This window comes from Mesocricetus auratus, unplaced genomic scaffold, assembly GCF_017639785.1.
Source record: "Mesocricetus auratus isolate SY011 unplaced genomic scaffold, BCM_Maur_2.0 Super-Scaffold_100691, whole genome shotgun sequence".
Classification (NCBI taxonomy): Eukaryota; Metazoa; Chordata; class Mammalia; order Rodentia; family Cricetidae; genus Mesocricetus; species Mesocricetus auratus.
The window spans coordinates 46,157,198-46,174,379 of NW_024429267.1; the positions used below are offsets into that span (position 1 = coordinate 46,157,198).

Consider the following 17,182-nt stretch of genomic DNA (forward strand, 5'->3'; position numbering starts at 1 on the left):
CCCCAAGCCTAAGCTAGGCATAGTCACCACCAGCCGCTCCTAAGCATACATGCACAAATCCTCTGTCCCTGCCCAAGGCCGAGGCCGGGGCTGACCTTCAATGCGCTTCTTGAGTCTTTGGCAGCCTCGCTCATAGGCTCGCCTCCGTTGCCGCTCCTCAGGGGTCTCCTCCTTTATCTCCTTACTGTCTCTGCCCTGGGCAGGGGCAGAGGTTAGAAGGGTTTCCTGCGGACTGACTTACCCAGGACGACTTCACACAGAACACCTCTCGCCCAAGGACTTCAGGAACCAGGGTAAAGGGCCCAGGCACCCAGGTACACTGGGCAGACCCTCACTATGCCCGCTCTCACCCCTTCAAGTCTGCCCACCTCCCTGCTGCAGCAACGAGGCCACCAGGTGGTGGGGATGAGCTCCTGCAGGCCAGCCTCCTCCACACGCAGGGGGCTCTTAATATAAAAGAAGACCACAGACCGGAGCATGTCGAAACTGGCGATTGTCAAGGAAGAATTTGGCTCACCAGAGAACCAGCAACACACCCTCATGAGCCCTTCTCAGAAGCCTGCCTCGATGTAACCACCACGGCAGTCCCATCACCAAAGACGCCATATAACTGTCTCCTAGGTTGTGAACCTCAAGAAAGATCTATGGTTATCAAATCAGCAAGAGTATGATTAAAAAAAACTTGCCAAAGGACTAGATGGCTGGGATGGGCCTGCTGGTCCATCCCAGGCCCCAACTCTGACTCCTATGTCCCATCGCCTCTGCCTGGAGGCTGACGGACAACAGACTAGGGTGGCTCGTGCTTAGGCTTCCTCTTCAGAGAAGACTCTGTCTGTGCACACAGACAAAGTCCCTAGGTGACGTTGAAGAGACCGGGCTTCCTCTTCAGAGAAGACTCTGTCTGTGCACACAAAGTCCCTAGGTGACGTTGAAGAGACCGGGCTTCCTCTTCAGAGAAGACTCTGTCTGTGCACACAAAGTCCCTAGGTGACGTTGAAGAGACCGGGCTGTGGGACCTGCCCACACGTCCACACAGCTGCCGGCCTCCTGAATCTCCCTGGAGACACCTGGTCTGGTGGACACTGCCCTCTGCTGACCTTAGAAGGCACTACGTGGCAGGGCTGCCTAGCACCCAAAGGATACAGGACGTGGCTAAGCAGAAACTTGCGGGACTTCTCGTGTCTCAGGATAGAAATAGTGAGGCGCAGGTAGTGGATCTGTGGAGAAGGGGTGCTCAGAATAGGCAAGCGAGACTCAGGGGCTTCAGGGCAGGGACGGTTGCTCCCACCTGTAGACCCAGGTCTGGGACAATGGGCGAGAACCGGTAGAGGCGTAGCAGAGACATCATCAACTGCTTGAGGCAATCCTGTACCTCATAGTCCTGGGAAGAGATGCTAGGGCAGCCATGGCAGGGCCTTTCCCCAGACCCTACCACACTGCATCACCCTGATGGGGTCTGACAGCCTGGCCTGAGGCTGCAGTCAGAAGTTTTTACCTCCATGAAGAGCCACAGGAGGTCCAAGATCTGGTGTACCACAGACTGCGCCTGCTCGGCTGTGCCCTTCTCCGTGATGCCGAGCAGGAAGCTCACAAGCACAGCCTCCACCAGGTACACCTTGCGCTGCACCAGAGGGAGGCACTGGTAAAGCTGTGGCCTCCTGCGCTACTCAGGAGACCTTTCTCATGAAGAAGCAGGCCTCAGACACCAAGTCTTGAGCCTTTCACGAGGTGAACCCCTCTCACAGAGATGAACCCCTCCAGAGTCTGACTGGGAACAAGATTTGCTGCTGGCCCACACTCTCTCTAGGGCTTTGCCACGCCACTTCCTCAGACATCTAGAGCTTTCTTCCCCAGGATGTCACCCTTACGGTCTGAGGCCTGTGGCTGTACGGAACTCTTGCAGCTGATGCTGCTGGATCCCACGTGAGTCCCTAGCAGATGCATGTGTCTGCCAAGGACATGTCTAGCATGCGCGGCCCCCCCCCCGTCATTTCCTTACCAGGAGCGGTGAGAAGTGATGGAAGATGTGAGCCAGCGTGAGGAGGACGGTGGGCTGCCCGCGCAACTGCCACTCAGAGCTCTCCTTCTCCACCAGCCGCCCTTCCTGCTGGGCAGGGGAGAAGACTATGAGGGGAAGTGGGCTGGGGTAAGACCCCTGTTCACCCAGCCCAGACTCTGGCTCACCACAGGGTCCAGCTCCACACTCAGTACTGCCTGGAAACAGCCCAGCAATCTCTGTGCCCGTACCAGGTCAGCAAAGGGAGGGTCCTGCAGGGGCCGGAAGCCCGCAACTGGGTAGGTGCCACAGAGTTAAGCCAGCAACACCTAACCCTGAGGCTGAGACACACCCCTCCCCCCTCCCCCTCCCCCTCCCTCCCCCTCCCTCCCCCTCCCCCTCCCCCTCCCTCCCTCCCCCTCCCTCCCCCCTCCCTCCCTCCCTCCCCCCCTCCCTCCCTCCCTCCCTCCCTCCCTCCTAGAGCCTAACCAGAGGGCCCTGCCCCTGGCCAAGTCCCACAGCAGGGGCTCAGTCTGTACCACAATTGTTGTACTCAGTCTCTGAGGGGGTGAAGTCCCTTGTCATTTCATGGTCTTCACGTACTCAAAGAAGACAATTAATGGCACCCACCTTAAAGGACTTTTGTTCTTGGACCAACCTAACTAAGCTGCATCTTGTGTACACACAGCAGCAGCTAGACCTGCCACCAGCCCACAGTGCTCCTGGGGGGGGGGACCCTCATTTTAGATGCCAAGCTTCCCACAATCATCTTCCCAAAATGATATCGCAAAGGACGGCTGCCGAAGTTGAATGCCACAGACTCTTTGAATGACAGGCTGATGGCTGGGAAGTAGGCCATTCCTAGGCCCCTGGAAAGGTTCTCAAAGGCAGTGCCCAGTGACACGCCATTCCTGGGGAGGAAAAGGGTAGGTCTATAAGCCAGTGCTAGGAAGGGTATGGCTGCCCACCTTTGGTTTACTAAACTTGGCCTGGCTCCCTTAGAGGGAGCAGGAAATGAGAAGCCTGGCCAGGTCTGCAGGTAGATAGGAGACTCACAGGCAAAAGGATAGAGTACCATCGTCCAGATCAATCAGGCAGCTCACGATGTCCCCTGCTGCCCATGCCTGTCGTGAAAGGAAGCTTTACAGACACGAAGAAGCATAGCAGCCTGCTTGATCCACATCCCAGCTACATTTCTAGAACCACCCAGGGAAGACTAGCCACAAGGAGACAGGAGTCTCCAAACCCTGACCCTTTCCTGGTACTTAAAGTCCTTCATGGCTAGCCTGTGGCTCCAGACCACAAGCTATGGGATGGTTATGGGCCGGCGATCCACCAAAGCCTAGCTCTCACCTTGCCATAATTTGTTGTGGTCACATTCCATTTGCGCACCCGGTTCCCGTCATAGGCATAGGAGTTGTGTGTATCTCCAACCCCTTCCTAGGAAGGAACTGCGTGTAAGGTCTGGGAAAGAAGGGTAAGGGCAGGCCAGAGCCCACCAGTTACCAACCGAGAGCCCTCATGGCCCTAGAGCAGGGGCGTGATGTGTACGCAAAGGAGCATATCCCCACTTCAGTGGGCAACCCAGATCCAGCTCGTGAGCGGGTCTAGGGGTGCTCCTGCTCTGAGGGTGCCTGCAACCCAACACCTCTCCGGAGAGTCCCTCCCTCTGCCTACCTCCTGGTTAAAGCGGCAGTTGATGGTGCACCAGCCAATCTGCATGAGCCCCTGGGAGGAGATGAGCACCTCGTAGACCCACTTCCCTAGAAAACACAGAGGTAGCCCAGACAGTGAGGGAAGGCTGCTTCCTGCTCAGCTTCCCTCCTGCTCCCTGGGCCTCCTGGAGTGAGCTCACCTTTGTACACGCACGTGGTAGAACGGATGGTGCCAAAGTTGCTGTGCCCAATCACCTGCGGACAAAAGCACGGTTCCCCTCCAGCACACACCCGTCCCCAGCTGAGCTAGCACCGGTGGCACAAGTTTACAAGGCCAACACTGCACTGTTCTGGCTGAGGCTGGAGACACTGTATCCGTGTCAAGAGCTTCTGGGACAGGAGCTGATGGCACCCAGGGCTTTGCTGAAAGGGGTTCAGGTGGTGACTGTATGAAGGTCTCACGGCTACGTCAGGAAGGCTTAAGGGTTGAGGACACCATGGTCTGGGGCAGTGTCAAGACGTGTGTATGACTAACTTCATCAGGGTGAACACAGAGGACAGGGCTGCATCAGGAGAGCTTGGGACTGTTAAAAGGAGACGAACTAGGGGCCCACAATACACGTTCACTCACCCCCAGGAGGTCATCATCCACAAGGAGAAGCCCCTCAAAGCCTCCTGTGTGGTCTAGCACCACAGTAGATGGCCCAAGTCGCCCTTCAACTTGTCCTGAGAAGGGGAGATGTGTGAGTTCAGGGAGGGCAGAGGGTCTGCCAGACAGAGCAGAGAACTCCAGGACTCAGCACCACTCTGTCAACCCCACTCCGGAGAACACCTCATACCCTGGCTCTCCTCATCTTCACTGTCCACCTGAAGCAGCTGCTCCACACGCTCTGGCAGGTTATGGAAGTTCAGGGGTTTCCTGGAGAGTGAGAGGATGCTGGGGGCCCACAAGCTCTGGAGATCAGCCACACAACAAACCCCTGTCACCTTTTCCCTGAGCTCTGCTGGGTGGCTGGCTAAGCTCTGGAGGAAGGGCTTACCTGGTTCTAGACTCTGATAAGCTGGAAGCTAACAAATGGTGTGAGTCACTAAGCTAAAGCTTACAAGCACATATCCCTCAGGACTGCTTCAAAATAAAAAATCAGCCAGGCGGTGGTGGCGCACACCTTTAATCCCAGCACTCAGGAGGCAGAGGCAGGCGGATCTCTGTGAGTTTGAGGTCAGCCTGGTTTACAGAGCGAGTTCCAGGACAGCCTCCAAAACAATACAGAGAAACTCTGTCTCAAAAAACCAAAAATAAATAAATAAATAAATAAAAAATCATTGGCCTCAGGCTGGGGAGACTTCACAGTCAGAGAAACACCAAAAGGACCAGAGTGAAATCCAGGTAAGAAAAGAAAGTTGGATGTTATGGTATTTGTGTACAGTCAGCACTAGTCAGCACTGGGAAGAGGAAATGGGGGATCCCTGAGTCTCACAGGTGAACAGGTGAACCAACTAGCCTACATAGCAAGTTCCTGACCAGTGAGAGACTTTGCCTCAAAAAACAACAAACAAAAAACAACAAACAAACAAACAAACAAACAAACAAACTGCTAGGCTGGAGAGATGGCCTAGCAGTTAAGAACACTGGCTCTCTTCCAGAGGTCCTGAGTTCAATTCCCAGCAGCCATATGGTGGCTCACAACCATTGATAATGGGATAGTGTGCCCTCTTCTGGCCTGGAGGTATACATAATAAATAAATAAATCTTTACAAAAAGAGTTGCTGTGGTCATGGTGTCTCTTCACAGCAACAGAAACCCAAGTAAGACAGAAGTTGGTACCAGGGACTGGGGTATTGCTGTGACAGGCCAGACCATGTTTAAAAAACAAAGCAGAGGGCAGTGTCTAAGGGTTGGGAGGGCAGTTTGTCCCCTGGCCTCCACGTGCACACGTCCCTGTGCTTCTAAGTGCACTCTGTGTGTGTACACACACCCCAGCTCTCTACATCTTAATTCCCTCATCTGTAAACAAACAACAGTAACAACAAAAAAAGAAAAAAACAGCTGTATATCAGTCTGTTTAAATGTGAAGATTCCCACGAAAAGCCCATGCTGCCTTGTAACTCATAACCTACCCTTTCTCAAATGCATCTGTGTTAGTTCTGGCTGGAAGACGAGGCTGGGAGGAATGCCAGCTGCCCAGTGGGCCTGCACCAGGATTATCTAATCTAGTCCTTAACCCTAAACCTATGGTTCTTTTGGCAGCAACCTTTCCCACTACTCAGCCAAGGGAGACCATGTTGACCAGACACGCCCTTGAAGTACAAAGGACTCAGTCCTCTGAGTGGCTGGCTGCCCCTATCCTACACCTTCCTGTCTTTGGATGACCAGAAGACTACATGGCCCATCTGCCCACAATCTTTTGTCTGGGTGGTTGCCCAATCTTCTCAGCACACGTGCCCCAAGTTAAAGGTCCTATCAGGTTGACCATGGTTGCACATACATCTAGTACCAGCACCCAGGAGGCTGAGGCAGGAAAACTGCAAGTTTGAGACCAGACTGGGCCACACGACACCCTGGTATGTGTGGGGATGAGGTGGGGGTGGGGAGACCTGACCTGAGCTCAACTCCTAAGAATAGCAGGCAAGGAATTAACAACCAGCAGGACTTGGCAGAGCAGAGGTCTACTGTCCATCTGGATCCAGGTCCCAGACTGGCAGCACCTGTTCCTCCTCCTCTAATCTTAGTACCCACTCTGCTCTCTGCCTAAAACCAGTAGGCTCTAGAAGGGTCACAGATGAGCCAAAGCATCAACTCCTACCGAGTAGCTATGACCCAGGTTCACAGACCACATGCTTTCCTCCTGTAAGACAGGACTGAGCCCAAACTGCAGGAGATGGCAATTTACAAAGACCCCTCACCCCCTTTCTGAGCCCTAGGCCAAGGTCAGGAGCCAGCAACAGTTACTGGACCAGTAACAAGGAAGACTGGAGGCAATTCTATGTCTGAATAGTCTAAAGGAAACTTCTTCAAAAGCCATCGTTGCAGGCCCATGATTTAGGAGGGGTACTCTCTGAGCCTATGCCATCAGCACACAACACATAGCTTTGGGCAGCTGCTCTGACACAGCCTCCACTGAGGCACTGCCCACTTGGCAAACCCTTGCCTGCCCTTTCTAGGATTTCCCAGGTCCTAGCCTAGAATCCTACATCTCCACAACCAAGTCACTGATGGCCCAGCCTTCTGGTGACCACAGCACTAGCAGCAGCATCTGCTATTGGTCACATGGGGTAGGAATCAGATGGTCCTGGGAAGAAGCCAGGATTAGAGCCAGAGTGAAGGTGGACAGGAGCAGGAACTTGCTGACCACCCTGCTATTTAAATAGAACAGTAATAAGGCTGTCTCTTGGGTTTCCCAAAGAGTAAAGATCATGAAAAACAGCACAACCACATGGTCCAGGGAACACACAGGTAGGGACATCCATACTTCATAGCAGGAAAAATATAAATGATCCCATAAATAAATTAAGCTGGCAATAGTCCTTTTTGTTTGTTTTTCTTTGTTTTTGTTTTTCGAGATAGGGTCTGTCTGTGTAGCTGTCCTAGAACTCCCTCTGTAGACCAGGCCGGCTTTGAACTCACAGAGATCTGCCTACCTCTGCTTCCTGAGTGCTGGGATTACAGGCATGCACCACCACCACCTGGCTCAGTTGACAATAGTCTTAAAAGAGATTGCAGAATAGGCATGGTGCCTGTATTCCCATCACCTGGGAAGCTAAGGCAGAAAACTCATCAATTTGTCGACAGCCTGGGCTGTATAGCAAAAAAAAAAAAAAAAAAAAGATTCTGGACAGGGTTTCCTGACTGTCCTAGAACTCACTTTGTAGACGAGGCTAGCCTCAAACTCAGGGTCTGCCTTCCAAGTGCTGAGATTAAAGGTGTTCACTACCACTGCCCCACAAAATCACTTTAAAAAAAAAGTAATTGCAGGTCAAATAGTTTAGCCATCCATGGGCACCCTCACAGTATATTTACACAGGCAAAAGTGCCTTCCAAATGAGCATAGTGGTATAGGCCATGGAAGAACTCTGACCCTAAAAGATGCCCACCAAAATCAATCCATAATATGGAAAATAGTTACGGAATAAACATGATGACAAAAATAGAATTCTAGCCAGACAGTGGTGGTGTGTGTCTTTAAACCCAGCACTTGGGAAGCAAAGGCAAGTAGGTGTCTGAGTTTGAGGCTAGTCTGCTCTATAGAGTGAGTTCCAGGACAGCCAAGGCTACACAGAGAAACCTTGTCTTGAAAAAGATTAAAAACCAAACAAAACAAAAGTTAGAATTCTAAAGCTGGGCAGAAAACAGGCAGATCTCTGTGAGTTCAAGGCCAGCTTGGTCTATATAGTGAGTGCCAAGATATCCAGAGCTACAAAGAGAGAACCAGCCTCAAAACAAAAACCAAAATATAACATAATTTTCATAACATTTAGAAGTGAAGAATATGTTTATTAGTTTGATGCTGGTGATTGTTTCACAGGTTTTATACACACACACACACACACACACACACACACGATGCAGAGTGTAGTGGCACTATGGGCCTGGTAGCACTATAATCTGAATACTTAGGTGGTGGAGGCAGGAACCCCTGCTCCCTCCAAGTTCCAGGGCACTTGGTCTAAATTGAAAGTTCCAGGCCAACCTGTCTTACACAGGGGCACCCAGTCTCAAAAACAAAAACAAAAGCAACTTTCATCTTGAAAAAAAAAAAGCACAGTTTACTTTGTTTCAATTATTACACAATAATAGGAAAACAGTGTTTCCTCTCCTTTTGTCTTTAACTTGGGTCCTCCTGCCTTTCAGGGGCCGAAGTGTTGGGGTTACATTCATGAGTCACCACCCTTCGAAACATTTTTTTTTCCATAGCGCTCAGGTTTTAAGTTTGCTATTCTGTAGAATCTGAACGTACATTATAAGATAAAGAAACCAGAAAGTGATCACATTTAAATGGCCACATTTAACTAACAAGAGAAGAGGGGTTCTATTTGTTTTGAAGTTTCTGCTACTTGTAACTTTTATCAGACTAAACATAAATGTATCCAACCCAGGTTTCTAAGCTAAGTTCAGGCAGAGGCTACAAGTGGCCAGGGCAGAGCAGAGGTATAGAGAAATACGGATATGGCCAGATTCTGAGCATTAGGGAGGTCAAGTACACACGAACCCTTTGCTGGATCCTCAGAAGGAAGGAGCTAGCTCTGTCTAGAGAGGAACACTGTCCAGAGGGCAGACTCCCACAGGTTTCAGCAGGGAACAGTGAGAACAGAACCCAAGCCAGGCTGCCCTTCCTCATAACTGCAGTTTCCAGTCTTGGACCAGGCCCAGCAGAGAGGACTGGGGTTACACACCCAACCGTACCTGCTGCTGGCTGCAGGGGGCCCGTGGTCAGGAGAGGAAAAGATGCGGTACAGATAGTCATCCAGTAGTTTCTCCTGCACAATGCCTGGGTCACAGATCAGAAGACAGAAAAGAGGCAGTGGTCAGAACAGCTCTTGGTCCCTACTGTTCCCACAGACAGCCAGTCTTTGGCCAGCCACAAGGCTCAGAAGAGCAACCACACTGGGTGTACGTCTCCATGGGTGCTGGTGAAGATCTAGTCACAGGAACAAGGGGTACTGAAAGGCCCAAGTTCTGCTAGACCTGGGTCCTTGCTGCATCTGTCCCTCCCCTCTCCTTCCCCCAATACAGAAAGCATCCTCCCTGCCCTGCCAGCCCTTACCTGTGACCCTGGACTTCTCAGCATCTGAGGTCAGCCTATAGCTCTTTCGGGAAAAAGACATGCCGGCCCCCTTGGATGCCATCTTTCATCACTCATGGGCAGTCAGTGGTCCTGGAGGCTGAGCCAGATGCAGAGTGAATCTACTCCAGGCTAGTCAAAGGCCACACAGACCTCAGTCCTGCAATGGTAGGAAGGCTTGGGAGCAGGTGAGACTGAACCACACACATTCACACACATCCTAACCTAGGGCAGGGGTAAGCAAAGGCTCCCAGCTTCCCACAAAGGAAGTTAAATGGGATCTAGGCTGATGCCAGGGATACTATGTCCCATACTGTCTCAGAGCCCATGCAGGACCTAGCAGAGACCAGATGCAAAGTGTGTTTGTTGAACCATATAGCTAAATGCCCTGGCTCTGGGGAAATCAGGTCAACATGTCCAAAGAGAGGTGGCCTAGAGTAAAAACCCCTACATCTGCCTTAGTCGTGGAGTCCGGCTCATATTCAGAAGACAAGATCCTATACCGTATTCCCAAGTATAGACCAGACTGGCCACCTGCAGCCACAAGTCCCTCTTACTCCCCAAAAGAGTAATAGATGAGAGAGGCCTTATTTAGCCCAAGTTTCTTCTCTTTTCTTACCTAGTCTCACTAGCTTGTACACACACACACACACACACACACATACACACACACACACACACCACACACCCTTCTATCCTATGCAATCACCACCCTAGCCAAGATCACTCCATTGGTCTTCCTGCCACTGTCGATTCCTTATGTAGCTGCAGCTGCTCCAGAAACTACACCAAGTCTCTGGTGCCGGCCTCACTATAGATGTGTGCTGCACAACACTGTAGTCAGGAGACAAGAGTGGTTAAGTTTACAAAGTTAAAAACTGAAAATTTCAGTTTCAAAAGTTCAGCGACCACACGTGAGTGTACTAAACTGTAAGGCACAGGCGTGCCATCACCACCGGCCCACAAAGTTGTACTAGCGCTGTCCAGAGCTTGGCCTTTAGTCACTTCCTGAGCCAGCATTTCCTTTCTGCAGCCCACTCTTACCGCACCCCAAGCATGCCCTCAGCTCTCGCCACAAACCCTTGCCTGCCTGCATCATGCCAGGCTCGGGAAGGTGATTCTGCTGCTGGGCGTCCCTCCGGAGCCCCTCGATGGACATCCAAAACCAGTCCCCCTTATATCGGAACGATTGCAGGACTTATTGGACGCAGTTATTAAGAACTGGAAGCCAACCTTCCAGACACCCATTCTGGGTGTCAGGTGTAGGGGATATAGAGGCGGAACCTGCGCCTGCCCCCAGGCTCCCTTGCCACTCCATTATGCCCAGCCCTCCCAAGATATTCGGGCTCGGAACCGAACCGACTAGGTCTCAGTGGCCAAGGACGCCAAGGGCAGCGCATGCTCCCCCAGGTCGCCCCCGCCTGGCCCCAAGCTCCGGAGGACCTGTCAGGCCAGTTCCCGCCGGGAGTCCTATACCACAGGCCGCGGTACCCCCAGTAGCAAGCACTGTCGCACTGGATCGGCCCGGGGCCTCGAGGGGAGGCACCGGACCCGCCCGGCTCACAGCCAGGCGGCCTCTCACTCACCCCCAGCCTCAGCCTCCGCGACCGGCTCACAACATCCGCCCAGCTTTTCGACTACGGCACCCGTCTAGGGCCAAACCGCGTGCCCGCTCGCTCGCGCGCCGCTCCTCCAACCGCGCACGCGCATATACAGAGACCTCAACAGGCCCTTGCTGCCAGAAAACCCTCCCCCGACTCCCACCGAGGTATTCCCCTCTGTTTCGCTTGAAGGTCCAACTATTTCCGATTCCCCACCTTTCCTATGCCTACCGTAGCAGTTCTAGTGGTCCCTAGGTCACCTGTCTCAACGCCCACCTTGCTTGGATGCCTGACCCTCATGCAGCCTAGGATACCTAAAAAGCCACTTCTGTCAGCAGACTTGCTACCTGTCACCCCGGCTCACACCCCGTCCCCGCACCAGATCCAATGAGAGGGTTTGCTCACCTTACCTGGAATGACACTTCTAAGAGGCGGTGAACGCTCCTAGGATCTGCTGCTAGGGGTGTGGGCTGACCAGCCTACAGCTGGGACTGACTGATAAGGCAATTTGAAAGGGGCGAGGCAGCATTAGGGTTGCGGAAATTATAGGGAGAAACTGAGACCCAGAAAAGTATACTACAGAGGCTGGAGAATCTTGGCAGCTCCTGCTTGCAGTGCCTTTGGGCATAGAAGCGTCAGCAGTGATGGATGCTACACCAGTTCCTCAGTTTAGCACAACCACCGTAGTCCCTGGAATTCTTGAAATGTGGCTAGTGTAATTGAAAAAAGATCAGTTTTAACTTTGAAAACGTAATCGCCCATATGGTCTGACTACAGTGCCGTGCAGCACACCTCTATAGGGAGACCGGCACCGGGGACTTCAGTGCAGCTGCAGCAGCAACATGCTCCCTAGGGACAGACAGCAGTGGGAAGACTAGAGGAGTGCTCTTGGCTGGGGTGGTGACTGCATGGGGGGTGAGCTCTGCCTCGGGGATGCCTAATGTGTCCCCAAAGAACCCTCCTAAGCCCTTCCTACTAAACAGAGGCTTCTCGGGGATGGATCTAGCTACATTAAAAAGGTCTTTGCACTTGAGGCAAGAGCCTGAGGCCTGACCTCACCCTAGCAACTGCCACTCTGTGTCAGTCAAGCCCAAGCAGGTTCAGAGAGGGGGTGTGGAGCCAGAGCCACCCAATCCTGTAGGGACACATTTCACAATTTCCGGGATGGGGCTGCGGTGGGTCACAGTGCAGCCTCCAGCTGTGAGTATGGGGTGGTTCCCACTTTTGCTGCTTCTGACACAGTGTTCGAGGGCTCTTGGTGAGTGTCTCCCACCCTGACCCCTGTTTGCCTTTCAGGGAGTTCACCCCAGGTCCATATGCCTATTCCCATCAAGAGTTTGCTCTTCTATTGGGCAGGGATCAGTGACCTTGGCCTGCTGAGGAGAGTTAGAAAGCTTGGGAATTCAGACACACAGTCTGACCAGGCCTACATTGGAAAGCATGTTGTAGCACTGAGGCAGTCATGGGCCACAGAGGCACAGCACAGAAGGCAAGGTTCCTAAGCCTAGCCTAGCACTATAGCTTAACACAAGCGTTTATACTGGCAAAGGCCCAGACTTGGGAGTCAGAAAGCTGAAGATGGAACTTCCCTTGATAGTGTCTTCTCTCCTCTCTGAGACCATGCAGTCTCATTTGAGGGATGGGATGGGGCAAGTGTCAGAGGGCAAACCCCATCACCCAAATCCTCATGGAGTGAATGTGTTAGACCTGAGCCCCACGCCAGGCCGGCCTAACACACTAGTGATAGTCACTGTCTGGCCCTGCCTCCCCAGCTCCAGGGATGTGAGGGGATTAGGTTGACCCTTGAAAAGACACACAAAGCCCACACCAAAGACCTTGTATTTGAGCCCCTAATGAACAAAACATAGGATTGTTAAAACACAAATACTGACATGCCAGTCATTTTCCCGTGCCTATCCCACAGGGCAACGCTCACCACTGAATGACTTCCAGCTGCTCCAGGGCAAAGAGTTAAAGAACCTCCTTCATACTGCGGTGCCAGGACCATGGCAGGAGGACGTGGCAGATGCTGAGGAGTGTGCACGGCGCTGTGGTCCCCTTCTGGACTGTCGGTGGGCGGCTAAGTAGCCGGGGTATGGATGAGGGTATGCGAATCTGGGTGGCCAGCTAACCTTGTGTCTGCTCCCCAGAGCCTTCCACTACAACCTGAGTAGCCATGGCTGCCAGTTACTGCCATGGACTCAACACTCACCCCACACGCAGCTACACCATTCAAGTCTGTGTGCTCTTTTCCAGAAGAAAGGCAAGTGGGGGTGAGGAGGGACAGGATGAGTAGTAAGGGCTGTGAAGCCTCAGCCCCTGCTGATGTTTCCTCTCTTGCTTCCAGACTATGTACGAACCTGCATTATGGACAACGGGGTCAGCTACCGAGGCACTGTGGCCAGGACAGCTGATGGCCTTCTCTGCCAAGCTTGGAGCCGCAGGTTTCCCAATGATCACAAGTGAGACAAAACATTGCTGCTAGGCCTGAAGCAGAATTCCCCCAGCATGCAATGTAGTGAGGTTCTCTGCCTACAGGTATACGCCCACACCAAAGAATGGCCTGGAAGAGAACTTCTGTCGAAACCCTGATGGGGACTCCAGAGGTCCCTGGTGTTACACAACAAACCCCAGTGTGCGGTTCCAGAGCTGTGGCATCAAATCCTGCAGGGAGGGTGAGCCGCTGGGGTCAAGACTAGGGGAGGGAGGGGTGGACTTGCTCTGGCCCGGAAACACACTGGTCCCTTGTTTCCAGCTGTTTGCATGTGGTGCAACGGCGAGGATTACCGTGGCGAGGTAGACGTTACAGAGTCGGGACGCGAGTGTCAACGCTGGGACCTGCAGCACCCTCACGCTCACCCTTTTCAGCCTGACAAGTATGTAGGCAGAGACCTTATGCTGAGGGTGGGGCTCAACCCTACCGGGGCGGGGCCTGCGTCCCAGGGTCTTGTTACTACCCCCAGGTTCCTCGACAAAGCTCTGAATGACAACTATTGTCGTAATCCGGATGGATCTGAGCGGCCCTGGTGCTACACCACAGACCCGGATATCGAACGAGAATTCTGCGATCTTCCCAGTTGCGGTAGGCTGCAGGGACAGGGCCTAGGAAGTAATTTGGCAAAAACTGGCAGGCGAGGCTCAACTGGGAGAGGCATTAGAGAAGTCAGGCATATGTAGTGAGCAAAGCCTGCCGAGTGAGTACCAGACACCCTCGACAGCAGGCAAGCGCAGCTCCAATTTCAGCCTTCCAGCAGGGCCCAACCCTCCACCCACCATCAAAGGATCCAAGTCACCCAGGCGCAACAAGGGCAAGACTTTGAATTGCTTCCGCGGGAAAGGCGAAGACTATCGAGGCACAACCAACACCACCTCTGCGGGTGTGCCCTGCCAGCGCTGGGATGCACAGAGCCCACACCAGCACCGCTTTGTGCCGGAGAAATACGATTGCAAGTGAGGTGACAGGCCAGAAAAGTGCTCCTGTGGGTGGGGGCGGGGTCTATGGGAAGGTGCGAACCAGGGGCGGAGTCAGCCAGTTCCAGCCTGCTGCAGGCTAGTTGGCGGGCTTGGTGGGACTCCATCCACTATAAGGGAAGTGCCTGCTCAGGGACCTTCGGGAGAATTTCTGCCGGAATCCTGACGGCTCCGAGGCGCCTTGGTGCTTCACATCGCGACCTGGCTTGCGAGTGGCCTTTTGCTACCAGATCCCACGCTGTACGGAGGAAGTGGTGCCCGAGGGTGAGTCTGGAGCTGGAGGCAGAGCTGGGGCGGGAATCAGGAAGCGAGCCTAGGGCTGACCGCCGCCCTTGCCCACCCAATGCAGGCTGCTACCACGGCTCAGGTGAACAGTATCGCGGCTTGGTCAGCAAAACCCGCAAGGGCGTTCAGTGCCAGCACTGGTCCGCGGAGACACCACACAAGCCGCAGTGAGTGTGCGCCCACAACCCAGATTGGATTCAACCGTAGGGCAAATGCCTTGGCATCTTGTATGTGAGCCTGAAGAGGATCTGACTGGCCTGCTATGGGCCACCCCCTAGATTCACACCCACCTCAGCACCCCAGGCCGGACTGGAGGCAAACTTCTGCCGGAACCCAGATGGGGACAGCCACGGACCCTGGTGTTATACTTCGGATCCAGCAACCCTGTTTGACTACTGTGCCCTACAACGCTGTGGTGAGTGCTGAAGACTCTTCCCCTTGGCTGGGCTTTAGATGTCACCTCCAAAGACTGGCACCCTTAACCTGTATGAACTTGGTCTTATAGATGATGACCAGCCACCATCCATCCTGGACCCCCCAGGTACAGGCTTGGGCCAGTTGCGGGTACAGCTTCTTTGAACTTGACCCTCACTGAAGATTTCATCCTGCCCCATCCCCCAGTCCAGGTGCAGTTTGAAAAGTGTGGCAAGAGGGTTGACAAGAGAAACAAACTTCGTGTGGTGGGAGGCCATCCTGGGAACTCACCGTGGACAGTCAGTTTGCGTAACCGGTGAGGCCTAAGTGCTTATCTCAAGAAAGGACCGGAGGCTGTACACTCTGTGGTGGTGCCAGCAGAGGATGGAGGTGTAGCATATGTCCCAGGACTCACTGCCACTCCTCCTAATCTACTCCTCTAGACAGGGCCAGCATTTCTGTGGAGGGTCCCTAGTGAAGGAGCAGTGGGTTCTGACTGCCCGGCAATGCGTCTGGTCATGGTGAGCCTCCCTTGGGTTTAGGGACCGGGTTTCCCAGCTTACCTTCATCCACCTCTCCCTTCATTGTCCCCACCACCCCAGCCGCTTCCCCTAAGAAAGCGGACAAGCAAAACAAACTGGGCAGCTGCCTGGAAATGGCTTAGCGGTCTCTTCCTCGCAGCCATGAACCTCTCACAGGATACGAGGTATGGTTGGGTACAATCAACCAGAACCCACGGCCTGGAGAGGCTAACCTGCAAAGGGTCTCAGTGGCCAAGGCCGTGTGTGGACCTGCAGGCTCCCAGCTTGTTCTGCTCAAGCTGGAGAGGTATGTGGACAGGCGGAGAGGGCGTGAGCTGGGGCTGGCCCTGTGGCCATAGGTTCTGAATAATCCTTTCCTGCTAAAGACCTGTGATCCTGAACCATCACGTGGCCCGGATTTGCCTGCCTCCTGAGCAGTATGTGGTACCTCCAGGGACCAAGTGTGAGATTGCAGGCTGGGGTGAATCCACAGGTAAGAGCACAGTGCATAGACTGGATTGTTGCAGGCCAGGATGGCCAAGCACTGGTGTTGGCTCAGGGTCCTCTCCTCATTCTCCTCATTCCAGGTACAAGCAATAACACAGTCTTGCATGTGGCCTCGATGAGGGTCATCTCCAACCAGGAATGTAACGTGAAGCACCGAGGACATGTACAAGAGAGTGAGATATGCACTGAGGGATTGCTGGTTCCTACAGGGGCTTGTGAGGTCAGTAGTCAGACAAGGACTTGGGGGATGGAACTATACTATTTGATTACCGAGGGGGTGAGGGTTGGGGGAAGTTAGTCACTGCCAAGGTCCAGAGCCTTCACCAGTTCTCCTACCTGCCAGGGTGACTACGGGGGACCACTTGCCTGCTATACCCATGACTGCTGGGTCCTAGAGGGACTTATAATCCCCAACAGAGTATGTGCACGGCCCCGCTGGCCAGCTATCTTCACACGTGTGTCTGTGTTTGTGGACTGGATTAATAAGGTCATGCAGCTGGAGTAGGCCTGGTTTTGATCCCTTAGGAATGGCAAGACTTCTCAAACATAAAACAACCTTTCTTTCTATATAAAGTGCTTCTTAGTCTCTGCTTCTAGGGACTGAGCTGGTGACTCCTTACAGGAGGTGTGGTGGTTTAAGACCAGTACATACTTGGCCAGGTGTTCTGATCCTGGAACAACTTCAAAATGCATGTCCTGTGGATGGGTAGGTGTCACGCATCTTCCAGAGGCACTTCTGGGAATGCAAGGACAGTGCAGAGCATTCTCCAACAGAAAGAACTATGTTGGTCTGCACCAGTCCCAGTTGGCCAGGACAGTTGGGGCAGAGTCGCTCATGGCTCTTCTCTGTCAGATGACAGAGATGAATCCACTGTGGATATCAAACCCAAGGCCATCAGTTTCTGAACTCCAAGATGGGGTCTGGAGTTGAGGATGGCTTGGTACAAAGTAC

The 17,182-nt window shown here is 53.2% G+C and overlaps 2 protein-coding genes across 9 annotated transcripts in view; one reads left to right on the forward strand and one right to left on the reverse strand.

The window, feature by feature from the left end:
- Rnf123 (ring finger protein 123) overlaps positions 1-11,110 on the reverse strand; it is a 29,490-nt gene extending 18,380 nt beyond the window's left edge. Inside the window, exons 1-17 of one of the 7 annotated variants that reach the window (XM_021229976.2) lie at positions 11,018-11,097; positions 9,414-9,591; positions 9,053-9,137; positions 4,491-4,570; positions 4,283-4,377; positions 3,852-3,906; positions 3,674-3,759; positions 3,350-3,436; positions 3,053-3,120; positions 2,782-2,907; positions 2,185-2,299; positions 2,000-2,107; positions 1,496-1,621; positions 1,289-1,381; positions 1,144-1,217; positions 351-486; positions 96-195 (exon numbers count right to left, since the gene is read on the reverse strand). In XM_021229976.2, coding sequence (XP_021085635.1) covers positions 96-195; positions 351-486; positions 1,144-1,217; positions 1,289-1,381; positions 1,496-1,621; positions 2,000-2,107; positions 2,185-2,299; positions 2,782-2,907; positions 3,053-3,120; positions 3,350-3,436; positions 3,674-3,759; positions 3,852-3,906; positions 4,283-4,377; positions 4,491-4,570; positions 9,053-9,137; positions 9,414-9,495 — 1,516 coding nt within the window. In that variant the 5' untranslated portion in view covers positions 9,496-9,591; positions 11,018-11,097. The other 6 variants (XR_005874884.1, XM_040740183.1, XM_013117031.1 and 3 more) reach the window with 6 other exon arrangements.
- A 1,065-nt stretch (positions 11,111-12,175) lies between these two features.
- Positions 12,176-16,797, forward strand: Mst1 (macrophage stimulating 1). 2 transcript variants are annotated; one of them, XM_013117074.3, is made up of 18 exons: positions 12,176-12,290; positions 12,957-13,104; positions 13,183-13,295; positions 13,380-13,494; positions 13,571-13,707; positions 13,788-13,908; positions 13,996-14,114; positions 14,284-14,482; positions 14,637-14,767; positions 14,853-14,955; positions 15,067-15,203; positions 15,294-15,329; positions 15,410-15,518; positions 15,646-15,723; positions 15,884-16,030; positions 16,110-16,216; positions 16,311-16,450; positions 16,574-16,797. In XM_013117074.3, exons 1-18 carry the CDS (start codon positions 12,197-12,199, stop codon positions 16,733-16,735), a joined length of 2,196 nt encoding a protein of 731 aa, XP_012972528.1. In that variant the 5' UTR covers positions 12,176-12,196; the 3' UTR covers positions 16,736-16,797. The 2 variants fall into 2 exon arrangements, with proteins under 2 accessions (XP_012972528.1, XP_005074975.2); XM_005074918.4 differs by having other exon boundaries at positions 14,287-14,482.
- Positions 16,798-17,182: the final 385 nt, after the last annotated feature.

Bases quoted from the DNA above. Each gene is read 5' to 3' on its own strand.
- Mst1 (XM_013117074.3), top strand. From the start codon at position 12,197: ATGGGGCTGCGGTGGGTCACAGTGCAGCCTCCAGCTGTGAGTATGGGG. The intron at 15,204-15,293 runs GTGAGTGCTGAA...TTGGTCTTATAG, and splicing joins CTGTGCCCTACAACGCTGTG to ATGATGACCAGCCACCATCC. The intron at 16,031-16,109 runs GTATGTGGACAG...TTCCTGCTAAAG, and splicing joins GTTCTGCTCAAGCTGGAGAG to ACCTGTGATCCTGAACCATC.